The sequence below is a fragment of the Aphelocoma coerulescens genome, chromosome 11 (genome assembly GCF_041296385.1).
Source record: "Aphelocoma coerulescens isolate FSJ_1873_10779 chromosome 11, UR_Acoe_1.0, whole genome shotgun sequence".
NCBI lineage: Eukaryota > Metazoa > Chordata > Aves > Passeriformes > Corvidae > Aphelocoma > Aphelocoma coerulescens.
In genome coordinates this window covers 16,220,113-16,233,874 of record NC_091025.1, presented here as the reverse complement: position 1 = coordinate 16,233,874, position 13,762 = coordinate 16,220,113, and the positions used below count along the sequence as shown (strand labels likewise).

The 13,762-nt window shown below is 39.7% G+C and overlaps 1 protein-coding gene across 5 annotated transcripts in view; it reads right to left on the bottom strand.

The window, feature by feature from the left end:
• Window positions 1-1,431: 1,431 nt before the first annotated feature.
• DPY19L3 (dpy-19 like C-mannosyltransferase 3) overlaps window positions 1,432-13,762 on the bottom strand; it is a 35,468-nt gene continuing 23,137 nt past the window's right edge. For 3 of the 5 annotated variants that reach the window (XM_069026595.1, XM_069026597.1, XM_069026596.1), the window contains 4 exons: window positions 12,311-12,393; window positions 5,808-5,940; window positions 4,990-5,148; window positions 1,432-4,379 (listed from right to left, as the gene is read on the bottom strand). In XM_069026595.1, coding sequence (XP_068882696.1) covers window positions 4,218-4,379; window positions 4,990-5,148; window positions 5,808-5,940; window positions 12,311-12,393 — 537 coding nt within the window. In that variant the 3' untranslated portion in view covers window positions 1,432-4,217. Of the gene's footprint in view, window positions 4,380-4,989; window positions 5,149-5,807; window positions 5,941-10,109; window positions 10,205-12,310; window positions 12,394-13,762 lie in introns of those variants that run through there. The other 2 variants (XR_011154359.1, XM_069026598.1) reach the window with 2 other exon arrangements.

Genomic DNA, 13,762 nt, shown 5'->3' with positions numbered 1-13,762 from the left:
GTAGGAACGTGTGTCGATACAATCTCAGGACACACTCATTTGCAGCCGTCATGCCCTATTAAAGCCTACTCTTCCTCTTTCCAGAGATTACTGATTAGTTCACTTGATTTATCTGTGTTAATTTGCACACTGCTCTTTTAATTCCTGTACAATTGCTGAAATCATATCCTCACTTGTTCTGCATTTGCACAGACACACACAAATATTTCAGTGCCCTCACAGAAAGGCTTATCCCAGCACTGCCATGGCTCCCAGGGAGAACAGCTGGCTTTCCATGGCAAGCTGGGCCATGGGTCAGATGGGAAGGAAAAATATTGAATAAAAAAACCCATTCGGTCCCTAGGTAGTGGGATTTTCAGTAATCTAGTACTTTTATTAATCTTCTTCCATGTTCTTTACAGACTTTAAACATGTAGTAAGAACATTTTATTTAGCATAAAATGTTTGTAAAGGTTTGAAATTTAAATAATCGTGTGGATATTAGTATTTAATCTGTCTGTCAACTACATTAATCTTTGTGGTCTTCCCCTGTTAAAATAACATTCCAAGTACATAACATGGAGCCAAGACATAGGAAAGCTGATTGTCCTTAGGTCTGACCTACTGACCAGCAGGTTTAGAAGGGAAAACAGGGCTGTAAAGAAGCAGGATTAGGTGGGCAGAAGAAAGTTGAGCATTTTCTTAATTACAAAAATGCTAAAACCCACAGCTATCTCCTGGGGATTTAGAGGAGGAGGCTCTCTGGAGCCCAGAATCCCCTCTATGCAAGAACACGATGTATGGCTTACATCCCATCAATTACATTAATCCCTAATTAATGTTGGTGACAAAATCCCCCAAGCCCTCTTTAGACCAGTCCTGCAGTTGTATCTCAAGCTCTGCACATCCTGCAACTCCTGTCACAAGAGTCACACATCAAAACATCCTACTGCACTTACAGCCCTTGAAATGTGCTTCTTCACTCCCAAAGAATGCACCTTTCTGTTCATTAAAAATACATGCCTTGAGCTACAGTGTGGAAACAAGCAGGTCCCTCTTTGTCAAAGCATTTAATATATGCATTTATTATCTATCTATATATAAAATATACTTAATAAATAAAGACATAAATATTATTTAAATGGATATACTGCCTCAGTCTACTGACCTTACTGGAGTTAACATGCACTGGGTGATGACTGGTAAAAATCATGGCTGATACCTTTAGCTTCTAACAAAGGAAGCCCAGCAAGCTGTTAAAACACAAAGGTGATTCCAAAAGTCAGTGCTATACACAATATAATGAGCTTGAGAAGCCAAAACTTCCTCATGAAAAATATTTTGCTTTCCTCCATATGAACTGAAACAGAGCTGATTCCCTAGCCAGGTCTTTCTCAACCCATCCCAACATAAAAACAAGCAAAAAAAGAGATTCTCAAATTACACAATTTATTTAGTATACAATAGTCATTACATCTCTTTACAACAACATATTATAAAAGAACTATGTTAGATCCCACCAGCAGAACACTGAAACAAGAAATGAAAATACACTTATGGATCTCAAAGGCTTTTCTCCCCTAAAAATGTTCTGGCTCGATAGCATTTTTTTCTCTGCAATCTAAAAAAAAGTATTTTATACCACAATCCCACTGATCACATGCAGCACAAAAGTCCTTGTGGACACCAAGAAACACACAGGAGCAGTCCTGTCCCTCCCATTCCCACTGCTGGTTATCAGTAAGAGTTGGTACCTCGGGAATGGGAGGTGCAGCCCTTCTGCCCGAGCCCTTCCCAGCTGTCCCTGCCCTCCCAGGCCTTGTCTCAAGCAGGGGCAGGGAGGAGCTGCTCCCTCTGAGCTGGGAACTGCTTTTGGCCCTTGGCACTTGGATTTACTGTTTTAAGCAGGTTGGTGTCTGAATGCTGCATTACAGTCCCTTGAATATCCCTTAGTGTTAAACCTTTCTGATAATCTTTCATAGTACATCTTTCTGTTTAAAAAAAACCTGAACAAACCAGTTTGCACTTGGTAGTTTCTACGAAAATGTTAAATTTCTCCTTTGGCAATATTAGAGACTACATTTTTGAAACAAGTCTGTTTAAAAATAGTTATTGTTCCAGTCAGGATTTCTTAGTCTCAACTGTTACCTACAAGTAAATTCTGTAGACAACAGGGTATCACTGGGCCCGGGAACCCCTCCCCCCCCCAAAAGGAAAGTTACTACACCTTTCCAGAAAGATCTAATTGCATTCTAGAATAAGCCATACAGCCCAGACATACTTTACCTTTTGTGTGCTTGTTTTCAATTACTGAAGGCACTCACTGAGGGATTCACTGACCCAGGCTTGCAGCAAGAACAACCATGCATCATTACAGCCCTAATTAAAGTTTTAATACTGATTAAAATGTTTTATTATTGTATTATGTTAAACTGCAGTGGTCTCCAACCTCATTAAAGGATACAGGTTAGGAATTACTCAGGAGTTTCAGCTGCTCAGTGTAACAACCCAGCTCCTGTCAGTGTGTGATTTAACACAGCCTGGCTACAGCAAAGCCTTCTGTGCCAAAGAGAAAGGCAGAATGATGTTGAACATTGTTTAATGAGTATTTACTGAATATAAAATTGTTTGAGCATGTGACATAACCAGCTCCATCTCTTCGGTAATTTACCTTGGTACAACTGAAAGGGAAAACACTTAAATCATTTGGAATTGGAGCCCAGCTCAGTTGTGACAGCTAATCTCATTACACATCTTGATTAAATTAAATGTGGAGTTTGCTATATGTAGCACTTTAAGTTTCCCATCATTAGAAATTAATTGCAATGGTAATTACTATAACTGAGTTATTTGCACAGGCCACAAACACTCTTAGAGGTGTTCAAATGTTAATTCAACCTGGGCCTAGAGGCACTTGATTATTACAGTTCTGTTTTTCATAAGAAACAAATGAGCCTAGTGGATGTCTAAATTCAAGATGGAGAGTACTGTGAGACTTCCAAATCTGATTTCTAATTTCAATCTAAAACCAAAGCAGTGCTAAAAACACAGCAAAAGCCATGTGGTACCTTCATAACATTTAGAAATCCAATACAATTCACAAAGTTCTGGCTGGTAAAAAGACAAAGGGTACACACAAATCACAAAATTCTCAGCATTGAGGTCTGGCTTCACTTAATCTTCCATGTCATTTTAAAATACTGGTAGTCTCTGTTTTAGGGTAAAGAACAAGGAAACAATGATTTTGTGCTAAAATACAGAGCTCCATGTCTGAAAAAATACAAAACAAAGCTCTACTATCTAAATGTATTTGAAATACTGGTTTCTTGCTGATTTAGAGATGAGTTTTTCTTTTGTTCAATTTTGCTATCCTAGTGGGATTCACAGGAGGAGAAAAAAGATCCCCTCTAGTTCAGAAAGTATATACAGAAAAGTGTGAGAATCCAAACTGAGAAATTTGTGTTCTTGTTCTGAGCATTTTACGAGGATACAAACATGCAACATGTATCAAGCATGCTCCAGCCTTTTTTCTCACTAGAAATACCTAACACTCCATCACTAAACACTCAATGTTATAAACCAGTTTGCTTCTGATCACTAAAAATGCAGGACCAAAGATTGAAGTTTTTCTTCAAAATTGTTTGCTTAATCTGCATTCACTGATTCTGCAATCACACTCACAAGATTGGAAACTCATATCCGCATACATTCCCAAAGAATTCAAAAAAGAGGCACTGAAAGAGCACAAGGATCTGTCAAAAAGTATCAGACTGTAAGACAAAACTTCATTTTAAGGATTCACAAAGGCAATGCTTACTCAGGGCAGGAGTAGCATGGGCTGCTTTCACTGAATTTCTATCATTTAAGAGGAAAAAATCTGAATTGCTGAGCAGATTTCACAGGCTGGCACTCAGTAGTGCTCCCACAGGCTGCTACCTTTGTCTGTCTCCCAATCAGTTACAACTGGAAAACAATTATAACCTAAGTATTCAGAGGGTCAGAATTTATAATCAGAATGGTCCCTGCCAGCATTTATTTATGAGTCTATGAAAATTTTGGCAACATCGATAATGCTATCAAAACTAAATTGTCTTAAAAAAAAACAAACCACAGTAATTAAACAAGAAACCATATGTGTAAAATGTCTTACAGATGTAACCTGTTTGTAAACTTCATCTGCATTTCCTAATGTGGGTCCTAGCCATAAAATACTGAACTTGAAGCCATGGTTAGAAAGATTATTTATGCTTGGCAAGTTTGTAAACATGGAACGTTTTGTTTTGAAACACCCTGGTGAAGTATATGGTGTAAGAAGGAAGGTTTTTCTTGATTTCCTCACAGAAGCGAGGATACAACGAAGGTTTCAAATCAGGTTCGTTCTCTCCCAAGCCATCCATGATCTGCAATGAAATGGAACAGATGTGTGAAATATCTTTAGTCAATTCACAGTTACAGGCAATAACGAGTTCATAACAACCTCAACAATACATTCACTGGGTCAGGCAGGCCAGGTTTGTTCACAGTATGAAACAAGTAGGAGGAAGAAAACAGCTTTAAACCAGTAAGATTTATAGTACTGTCTCTAAATGGATAAAGCTGCTTTGTCAGAGGTCCTTATCTGCTTGGGCTTGTGCAGTCTGCTCTGGCTTCACCTCAGCCCCAGAAATGCCTGAGAACTCCCCTGACACAGAGCAGTAACAGAACCACGCTGAGGGAACTGAAGCTCTGAAGTGACTTAACCTGGGAGGGAACTCTGCTTGTGTGCTGCTAACCTGAAGCTCATCAGGAAGTGATTACTTATCCTGCCCAGGCTGAATTCCCCCTTTTTTATTCTCAAATACCCTTAAATGCAAGCAGTGTTAATTTGGCCATTTTGAGAATGTCTAAAGGCTCCAGTAGATTCTCCTTCCCACGGTGCAGATATGCTGAGCTACCTCAGATCGTAACTGGGTTTCAGAGCGAAGTCAAGCAAAATGTATTTTGTTCTTCGATCCTGTCCGTAACACTCACGTGGCCATTGGCTACGTCCAGCAGGTCCCGCAGGCGGCAGCCCCTGCTGTGCCTCCTCTCATAGCAAATGCTGTCCTCCAGGATCACGTAGTCTGTGCCAAAGGACCGCAGGATTCCGTACACGTCGCTGGGAGATCGCTTGGCATAGATCTGGTAAATCTGGAGAACAAGGAAACTAAGCTCCAACATACACCACATCACCACTGCTGCTCTGTTTGCTCTGTCATGACTCCTCTCTCTTGAGCCAGACCAAGAGCTGAGACTGAGAAACCATGGGAATGCAGTATTATAGAAATACTCTATAAATGCTTTTTCAGGAGCCACAAGAGTTGTGTGTTATGGTGAGGATGCTGCTGGCTACACAACACTGGATGGTGCTGTCAGGCTTTGGGAACGTCTCAAGTACAGAAAAGGGTAGGTTATAAAAACCAGTCTCCCCAGCTCCGTGTGCAGTTTCTCAGGGTGATTTCTAGATCCAATGCTGTGTGCTGAACTCAAAGGAGTATCAGGGAATGGCTCCATGTGGTTTTAACAGCCCAAGTGGGCACCAGGATCTACTGATGCCCCGATAGCCAAGCCAGTGCCCTTGGGACTAGCTGGGTACCCAGGCAGAGAGCTGTACAGATGCACATTAGCCTCCAGAAGTGAGTCAGGAGATCCCAAAGCAGTTAAATCCTGGGCCTGTGTCTGACCATGTGACCTCTACGAGTAAAGCATGTCATTCCTTTTGCAGTGTACTATTAGAGAGGACATTTGTTTTCTGGAGTGGAACTGCGGACATGGGCAAGGATTATTTTAAACAATCAGAAATCTCTTACCTGCTTTGTTCTCTCCCTCAGATTCTTATCCTCATAGTGGGGGTGGTTGGTTAAGGTCCGTCCAGTGCATAGTTTGACTCCTGCTAACAGCTGCATGCTCCCAGCAAACACTGCTGTGTTTGGAGTGTTTGACCTAAACAAATGTTGATAAGTCTGAGGAAGTCTCTGCAGGAGCGTTTTTGCAATGCTTGTGACAGATCAGAAGGAAAAAAAAGACTGCAAAAGTATTTTTCTGCCTCTCTTCAATTCAGGGAGCAAACTGTTCAAGCAACTGTGTTTTCTTCAAATGCCAAGTGGATAAATTATGAGAATACTCAACTGCAAATAAAAAATTTACTAAGCACTATGAGGAAATTTAAGGAAAACATGATCCTGACAATTTCAAACTATTTCTATATTTCATATATTTCTCAGGTTCATAAAGCCTCTTAATATTTATAGGTTTCCATATTCTAATTCTTTTAATATTTCAAGAAACTTATTGTGGCTTAGGTTTGTGTACTTCATATAAAATGAATTATTTAATCTGAATGGTAAAACTTTTTGTTCCTGTCCTGGCATTCACCATTCACTTGGAATGAAAACTTTGTTCCATGAGACATTAATCTTCCTATTCTGACAACTGTGGGAGAGAAACTATGAAAAAAGACAACTCAGTTGCAAAAGGATAGAGTAAAAATGCCAGGCAATGGATACTCCTATAATCAAAGCTAATTAAAACTGGCCATAGTATGCTGAAGTGTTTTCTAGTGCTTAGTAGGCACATAACCATGGAAGGGTCTACGAAGATTAAAACAAGAGAAAGCAGCACACATTAAATCAACTGAAATGAAATTAGAATGTGAATAGAATGTGACTAACATCCCCATGCATACACTGAAGTACTCCAGTAACTGTGACACTTTGGGGTGCACTTTAGGGAGCCTTTAGAAACTGCAGCTACACAGTCAGTCATCTTAAAGCTCCATGATCAGCTTGAAAATGTTGAGAGACGAGTACTAAATTTTACTATCACTTTTCAAGAGATTATGCTTAGCAAATGAATTAATAATTACAAATTCTTCCTAAAAAATCTTGCACTGGTACATTAATCTCATCTAGGAAGGCCAGAGATATTATTTTTAATAGGCCAGTTTAACTTTACTGATAGACTAGTTCTTCAGCACTTTATAAAACCAGTTTAAAGTCTGAAAATATTTAATCTCATAAGAAATTATTTATTACTTAAAATATTCAATGCCACAAGTGTCATGATGTACATGTTCCATTAAAAGAAATTAATTCCAGTTAGAATTTAGTACTATGCAAATGGGATGGCCCTGACAGGCTGTCAGCCAGAACTCATCCCGGGATCTGCAGGAAAGCACAAATCTGTAGGACTAAGCTGCAAACTTAGCAGTTGGGCTGGACTCACAGAGGGACTGGGGAGCACTTAGACACCCAAATAAAAATGATGATTCTTAAAGCATCTTCAACATGTTTCTGTATTTATGCCTGGGCCAGGCAACTTCTAATGTAACAAGTAGGTTTCTGTGCTTGTTCAAGATTAGTTCAAATTTTAAAACCTTACCAAGGCAACCCTGCTCTTCTGATTGCAGATTTGCATTATAATGGGCTCTGTAGCAGACTCAAACTTTCTTAAACCCACTCACACAGCCCTTCCCAACAAGTACCAAAGGCAAAACCATAAGAAAAAAAACAAACAAAAAAGCCAAACCAGCCTGCAGCCTCTTTAAAATGAAAGTTAAAGGAAATTGTGATAGTGCCCTTTATCAATAAACTACTGGTAAAATGCTTGTCAAAAAAGTAGAATCACAGAATATGCTGAGTTGGAAGGGACCCACAGGGCTCATCCAGTCCAGCTCCTGTCCCTGCACAGACGCCCCACCAATCCCACCTTGTGCATCCCTGGGAACGCTGTCCAAATGCTCCTGGAGCTCTGGCAGCCTCGGGGCTCTGCTCCAACACCCTCTGGGGGAAGAACCTTTCCCTGATATCCAGCCTAACCCTGCACTAGTCCCAGGGAGCAGAGACTGGAGCTGCAGCCCCCAGTGAATATCCCTTCAGAAAATGGATCATGCAGTAGATTCAGGGTTCCATTTCTACCCTTTCCAAAAGCACTGACTCCTACTCAGAAGCAGTGAAATATAGCTGAGTGCATTCTTTACCAGATAGAAGGAGTTTTGCCAGCACTTCCTCCTCTCCCTATCCCTTGAAGACAATCTAGTGACCCTTGCTTTTCAAACAGTGGCCTTAAGTGCTTTGGTCCTGGGTGGAGTTTAAAATCCAGTGTTCCAGGAAAAGGCAGATGTTTCCCTGAGATTCAGGTTTACATGTTTGAAGTCCTAGGAAATGATCACTGTCCATATTTTACTGGGCCAGCTCGGATGTTCCCAGACCAGCAGCAGCTGCTGGAAGCCCTCTTTCCCTGTGCTGTACTGGCAGTGCCAGGAGCACAAGCACTGGATTGCAGTGCCCTGGGCAGAGAGCTGGGAGGTGACACCAGGAAGTGACACAGAGCCCCAAGCAGTGTCTGCCCTCTCCAATTCCATCCCCAAGAGCTCTTGTGGGTGGCCACTGCTGAGTGCTGGAGACACACAAGCACCAAGGAGCATTTCCAGGGCCAGGATGATTTCTGCATCCCAGGGATGTTCCTGCCCATGCCCTGCCTGAGCCAGGCACTACCCGCAGTGCTCTGCAGCCAGGGCACCTCTTGTGCTGCAAACCACTGAATGACACTTCTCTATTACACAGAAATGAAGCAATTTTTACAACTGTCTGAGCAAATGATGTATAAAATGAAAGGATAATTTGTTTTTATAGCTCTCTGCCAAGCTCCATACCACACTGCCCAACCTGCAAACAATTTATTCTCTAGGAAATGTCACTAAATAATGACAAGGACTTACAGGTCAAACTGATTTACATTATATAATTTAAATGTCATTCCAAGCAGACCTGATGGCATTTTGAACAAATAATCTCATTTATTTTTGAAGCTCTAAGCTTTCATCAAGTTAATTACAGCTGAGCTAATGGGTAAACTAAGCACTATATTACAGAGTAAGAACCTTTTCTTTACCTTACACTTAAGAATTTAGAGAATTATATAAGTACTTAAGAATAACTCATTAAAAATAAAAGGATTTTACAGGAAGTACTTGCACAGACTCTGAAAGTGGTAGTAATTCTTTCTCTTAAACCGTTAAAGAATTATTGTGAGCTGGTTTTAAGAAACACTAAGGAAGAAATGGCCAACATTGCAATTACAGGTTACATCATTAGAAATAAAATGGCTATTTCTAATAAAAATCCTCCAGAGCTGAACCCCGTAGGTGGCTTTCAAAGCCATAAAATCTGCCAAATCTCTGATTATTCCTTTACTAGTGCCTGAGTATGGTATGAATCTACAAAGCAAAAGGATTTGAGAAAAAGAGATTCTGAGGAATATGCCATGATAGATTTTTCTTTTTCTTTAAAAGAAAATCTTTTTATTTGCAGAATGCAGTATTAAAATATCACAGGTTTAGCTGCAGAGGATAGGCAGTAAAGCATATTCAGTCACACTGTCATGGTTCGGTTCTTTTTTTTCCCTCTGGTTTGGAAAGACTGAAAATTGCAAAAATGGAAAATGACAGCCACAAAGAAAGAGCAACAAGATGCATTTTTGTTAGTCCCAGCCTCAATTTTATGCATGCAGATTTTGCTCACATAAAGGAGTGCACCTACACAGTTGCTATAAACCTACTTCTCAGGCACTCTCAAGTTCATGCCTGAAATTTACTGACAAGTCTGTCTGACAAAAGCCCAAGAATTTAAGAACAATTATTAAAAAAAAAAAAAAAAGGGTAATAGTGCCTTTAAAGTCTGGAATGTGTTGATTTCAGTGTGATTACCCTTGAAAATCAGGAATGTAAGTAACAGAGAAGAGTTAAATGTTAAAACTGGCTTGAAATTAAAATATAGCCATTAATATAAATTATTATAAATGACTAAATGAAAGAACCACCATTGAAACATGGGTGTTTCATGTGCATAACCTCAGGAGCTTTTTGGAAATTTGTGGGGTTTCCACTAATATACAAATTTGCCTGCTTGTCCCCACATCTGGTTCAGGTACTGTTGACATCCAGCAATGCTCTGCCGAATCTCAGTCTCAGTTAACTTTTCCACTGTTTTGGCTGTTGCCCAAGATTTCTAAGAACTTTTTCTGTGAGTTTTGGCAACTGCTATTGAAATATTCCACAATTCTAGACAGATTTCCCCTTTAAAGGCAGAAGACATTGCTTCTTTAACACTTACCAGAAGTAAACAGAGTAGGGAAGTTCACGCTATTGATTTGCTCATTCTACTGATATTCTTCCCCATCTCACAAATGAGCATGTTGTTCCTGCTGTCTTAGGGAGAAAGACCAAAACTAAGAATTTTAATGTACCTCCCAGCTGGGAACAGAGCTGTGAACTATCCCTGGAGAACTGGCTTCTTGAATTTTGTTTAAAAAAAACTAAGAAAATGAGGTGGTGGGTAGGAAAAAAGAAGACGACTGGGATATGCAAGATCATTATGTAAAAAATTGTGCTCTACAATTGTATAGACAGAAACCAGTAGATCTTCCTGAAAATGCTGTGGCAATTTTAGTGAGGGGAAGAGTAAGAAATGCATCTGCAGACACTTCACAGGGGACATTATTCAGATTATATATTTGGACAAGTTAATATGCATTTAGAGCTAAGCAGACAGAAGGGTTTTCTTGTTGGGGAGAGACTGCAAGACAGACGAGTTATTCCTAATTCACTGCTACACATGACAAATTAGAGCTTTTCATACTGAGTTTTAATAATGAATGATTAGTTCCTGACACCAGCCTTGACAGGTCATTAACTACAGCACAACTATCAAGTGTTAGTATAGTAAAAGAGTTCTTTTATACATCAAACTTTAGAAGATCTGTCCCACTTTGAGAAACTTACCATAAATTTTGTTGACTGGTATTTAAAGCATAGATAATTAACTCTTCTTTACAGGAATAATATTTCTAAATACAATAAATTCTAAGTAAAAAAATGCCCCTCTGTAATTGTCTGTCATGACTTGGAATGAAGAGATGACAAGCACCAGTTTAGCATTCTCAGCACTAAGAACACATGAAAAATTATTCTCATTGGAGCTAGTCAAATCCAGCTCATGGCTGGGAATAACTCCACATGCATATTTGATGTATAAATCTATATATAACTCTATATATTGTACACAGGAGACCTGAACTATCAGACATTTACCATCTTTTAATAAAACAGTAGTGCTAAATGGAACTGGCTGGTAAACATTAGTCACAAAAACATGTCAATAAGGCTGCAAAGATTCTAAATGATGGAAAAAATCATGGCCTGCTTTCAAAATAAGTCAGTGAAGGCTTGTAATATATTTTACTTCTAAATTACTCCTTCTAGTTTATGGGTTAAAGAAATACAACATTATGGAGTGTAAATATGTTGCTATGGGGAGGATAGGCTGGGTGACTGGTTTCACTGAAGTTCATTGCATATGAAGGAAATACTCCAAGGAAATACTTCAAACAGTTCAATATTTCATGCTGTATATTCAGATTTACTTTCAGAATGTTTTCCTCCATAACATGAAACCAATTTTCTTTTTCTAAAATCATTGCTAGAGTTGCAAATAAATACAGGTCCCAGGAATCTCCCTGTTCAGAACTTAACCTGAAAGTTTTTAGTGGTTACTCTATGCCAACAGAGAACATACCCCTTAAGGTCACAGCCCTCCAGAGAACATCCTACCTGGCCTTTTTCCTCAGCATCTTCTACATGCAGTATTCCAAACTGTTTCCACCTGAAAAATACCTTCCTATGCTCTGTGAGAAAGCAGAAGTGATGAGGTGGGGTTGGAATGATTAACTCACACTCCTGAAAAACTTTGCACCTGTGCTTAGATGTGACAGGTTCAAGTTCAATTAAAAATACTTTGCTTACAGTTTGGAACACATGTTGTGATTAATTCTGACAAGCGTAAACAACTTTGATTGTTTTAAAGTCCAAGAAACAGACTGCAGAGTACAAATTTTCCAGCACTACATCCAAGCTTTTTTACATTATAGAGTTGAGATGGACATCGTGGGGGGGGAAAAATAAAATGATTTCACTGCAAAGGTCTATTAATGTAAAGAGGTAGCTATAATATGATGAGAGAAGCTTAACACCTCCAGATTTACCTCTTTTGGTTGTGAAAACTGTGTCCTTATGGGAGCAAAGGGATCAGCTGGTTCCCTGATGCATGTGGAACACAGCAGTGATACTGAACCAGAGCATGGAGCTGCTCTCCACAGCTCCTCATATCCAACCTCCTGATAACCCACTCATCCTAACTATCCCCACGGGTCACCAGAGTTCACTGATGAGCTGTGACAAATAAGGAGAACACTATAACTAAGAACATTAGATCTACACAAATAGCATTTAACTTAAATAGAGAAAAAATCCTCTTACTTAATCCAGTTCATCAGCTCCACAGTGTCTGGGTCATAGAATTCTCTCAGCTCTGATAGTTCATCCATTATTCCTGGCCAGAACTAAAATGGAAACAAAATAGAACAACCTGAAGACAGAATGAACAAAACAAGTTTTGGATGCTGGAATTTGGATTCCTCTTAGCTGGCAACTAATCTTGTCCAGCTCATGGGTAAACTGCAAGACACAAGTGTATCTACCCTTCCTAGAAAGGAGAGGTGGCTGTCACTGCAGGATGAACACACAGTTTCAGAATTTGAGATCTGCAGCTCCTACCAGATGACCAGCAGGACCACAACTGCCCATTGTCAATGATGACAAGAGAAGGAAATGCCCCAGAAATTAATACTAAGTTCAGAAAGGAAACGTAAAACTAAATTAAAAAAAGGTAGGAAATCTGTATCAGAAGTAAAGATCATTAGATGTGCTGTGGATGCCATTAATGGTATTTCAGAAGTCTGAATTAAAAGAGAACCACTGAAGGCAAAAATAAAAGTATGACAGAATGGCAACAACCAGTAGACCATCGGGGGAAAGCATTTCAAAATTTACTGCAGGCAAAGAATACATAAATCAAATCTGGAGGAGAGAAAGGAGGATTGAAACTGATTCTGAAAAGCTTAACCCTTCCCTCCAAAAAGCTAAGGGAACAAGGATTTGTTTAAGGGTTAACTGTTTAAGCCAGTAATATTCTAGGGCAGAAGGAAGCAATTAAGGAAGACAGTGACAATGCTAATGACAGATTGCTGTGCATCAGTCTTTGCTACAGAGGATGTTACGTGAAACCTATTCTAAACCTGCTTTCTTTAGATAATAAGGACTGCTGGTTTGAAAACTGAAATGCTACAGGAAAAAGTCTAAGAAAACCCACATGATAATCTAAAAAGCCATAAATCATCCCATTTATATAATGCTCATCCAAAACTTCAGAAGGAATTTGAATGTGGTGCTGCTGAGCCCCTCAGCAAACCCAAGCATTCTTCCACTTAAACTGTAATTATGTGGCAGGACTGGGGCAGGAGATATAACTGGGCCAATTAAGATACTCACTAGTTTAACTGCTTACTTGGTACACTTGTTCAAGCACTCCTGGCATCTCCCAGGTGGAGCCATGGCAGCATCACAACCCTGCAGAAGCTTTGGGAAGTACAGCAGTACAACAGATGTATTTCTGCTCTTCAGAAGCTCTCTCAGAGATTAGTAAATTCAGCTGTTGTGAAATGAGACTGTGAAGTCTCATAATGAATCAGAATTTCCTCTCTTCATTACTTACTGCCCTGAATAGCTAAACATTCTGAGAGCTTGGAGTCCTTCAGGGTGGAGACAGAAGGAATGGGCTCTGCTTTGCTTTTAAGTCAGTGCAACCTGCCCTGTAACCTCCTGAGGATCCAGGGACACAGCTCCCTGCTGGGTGCTGGGGCTATTCCATGG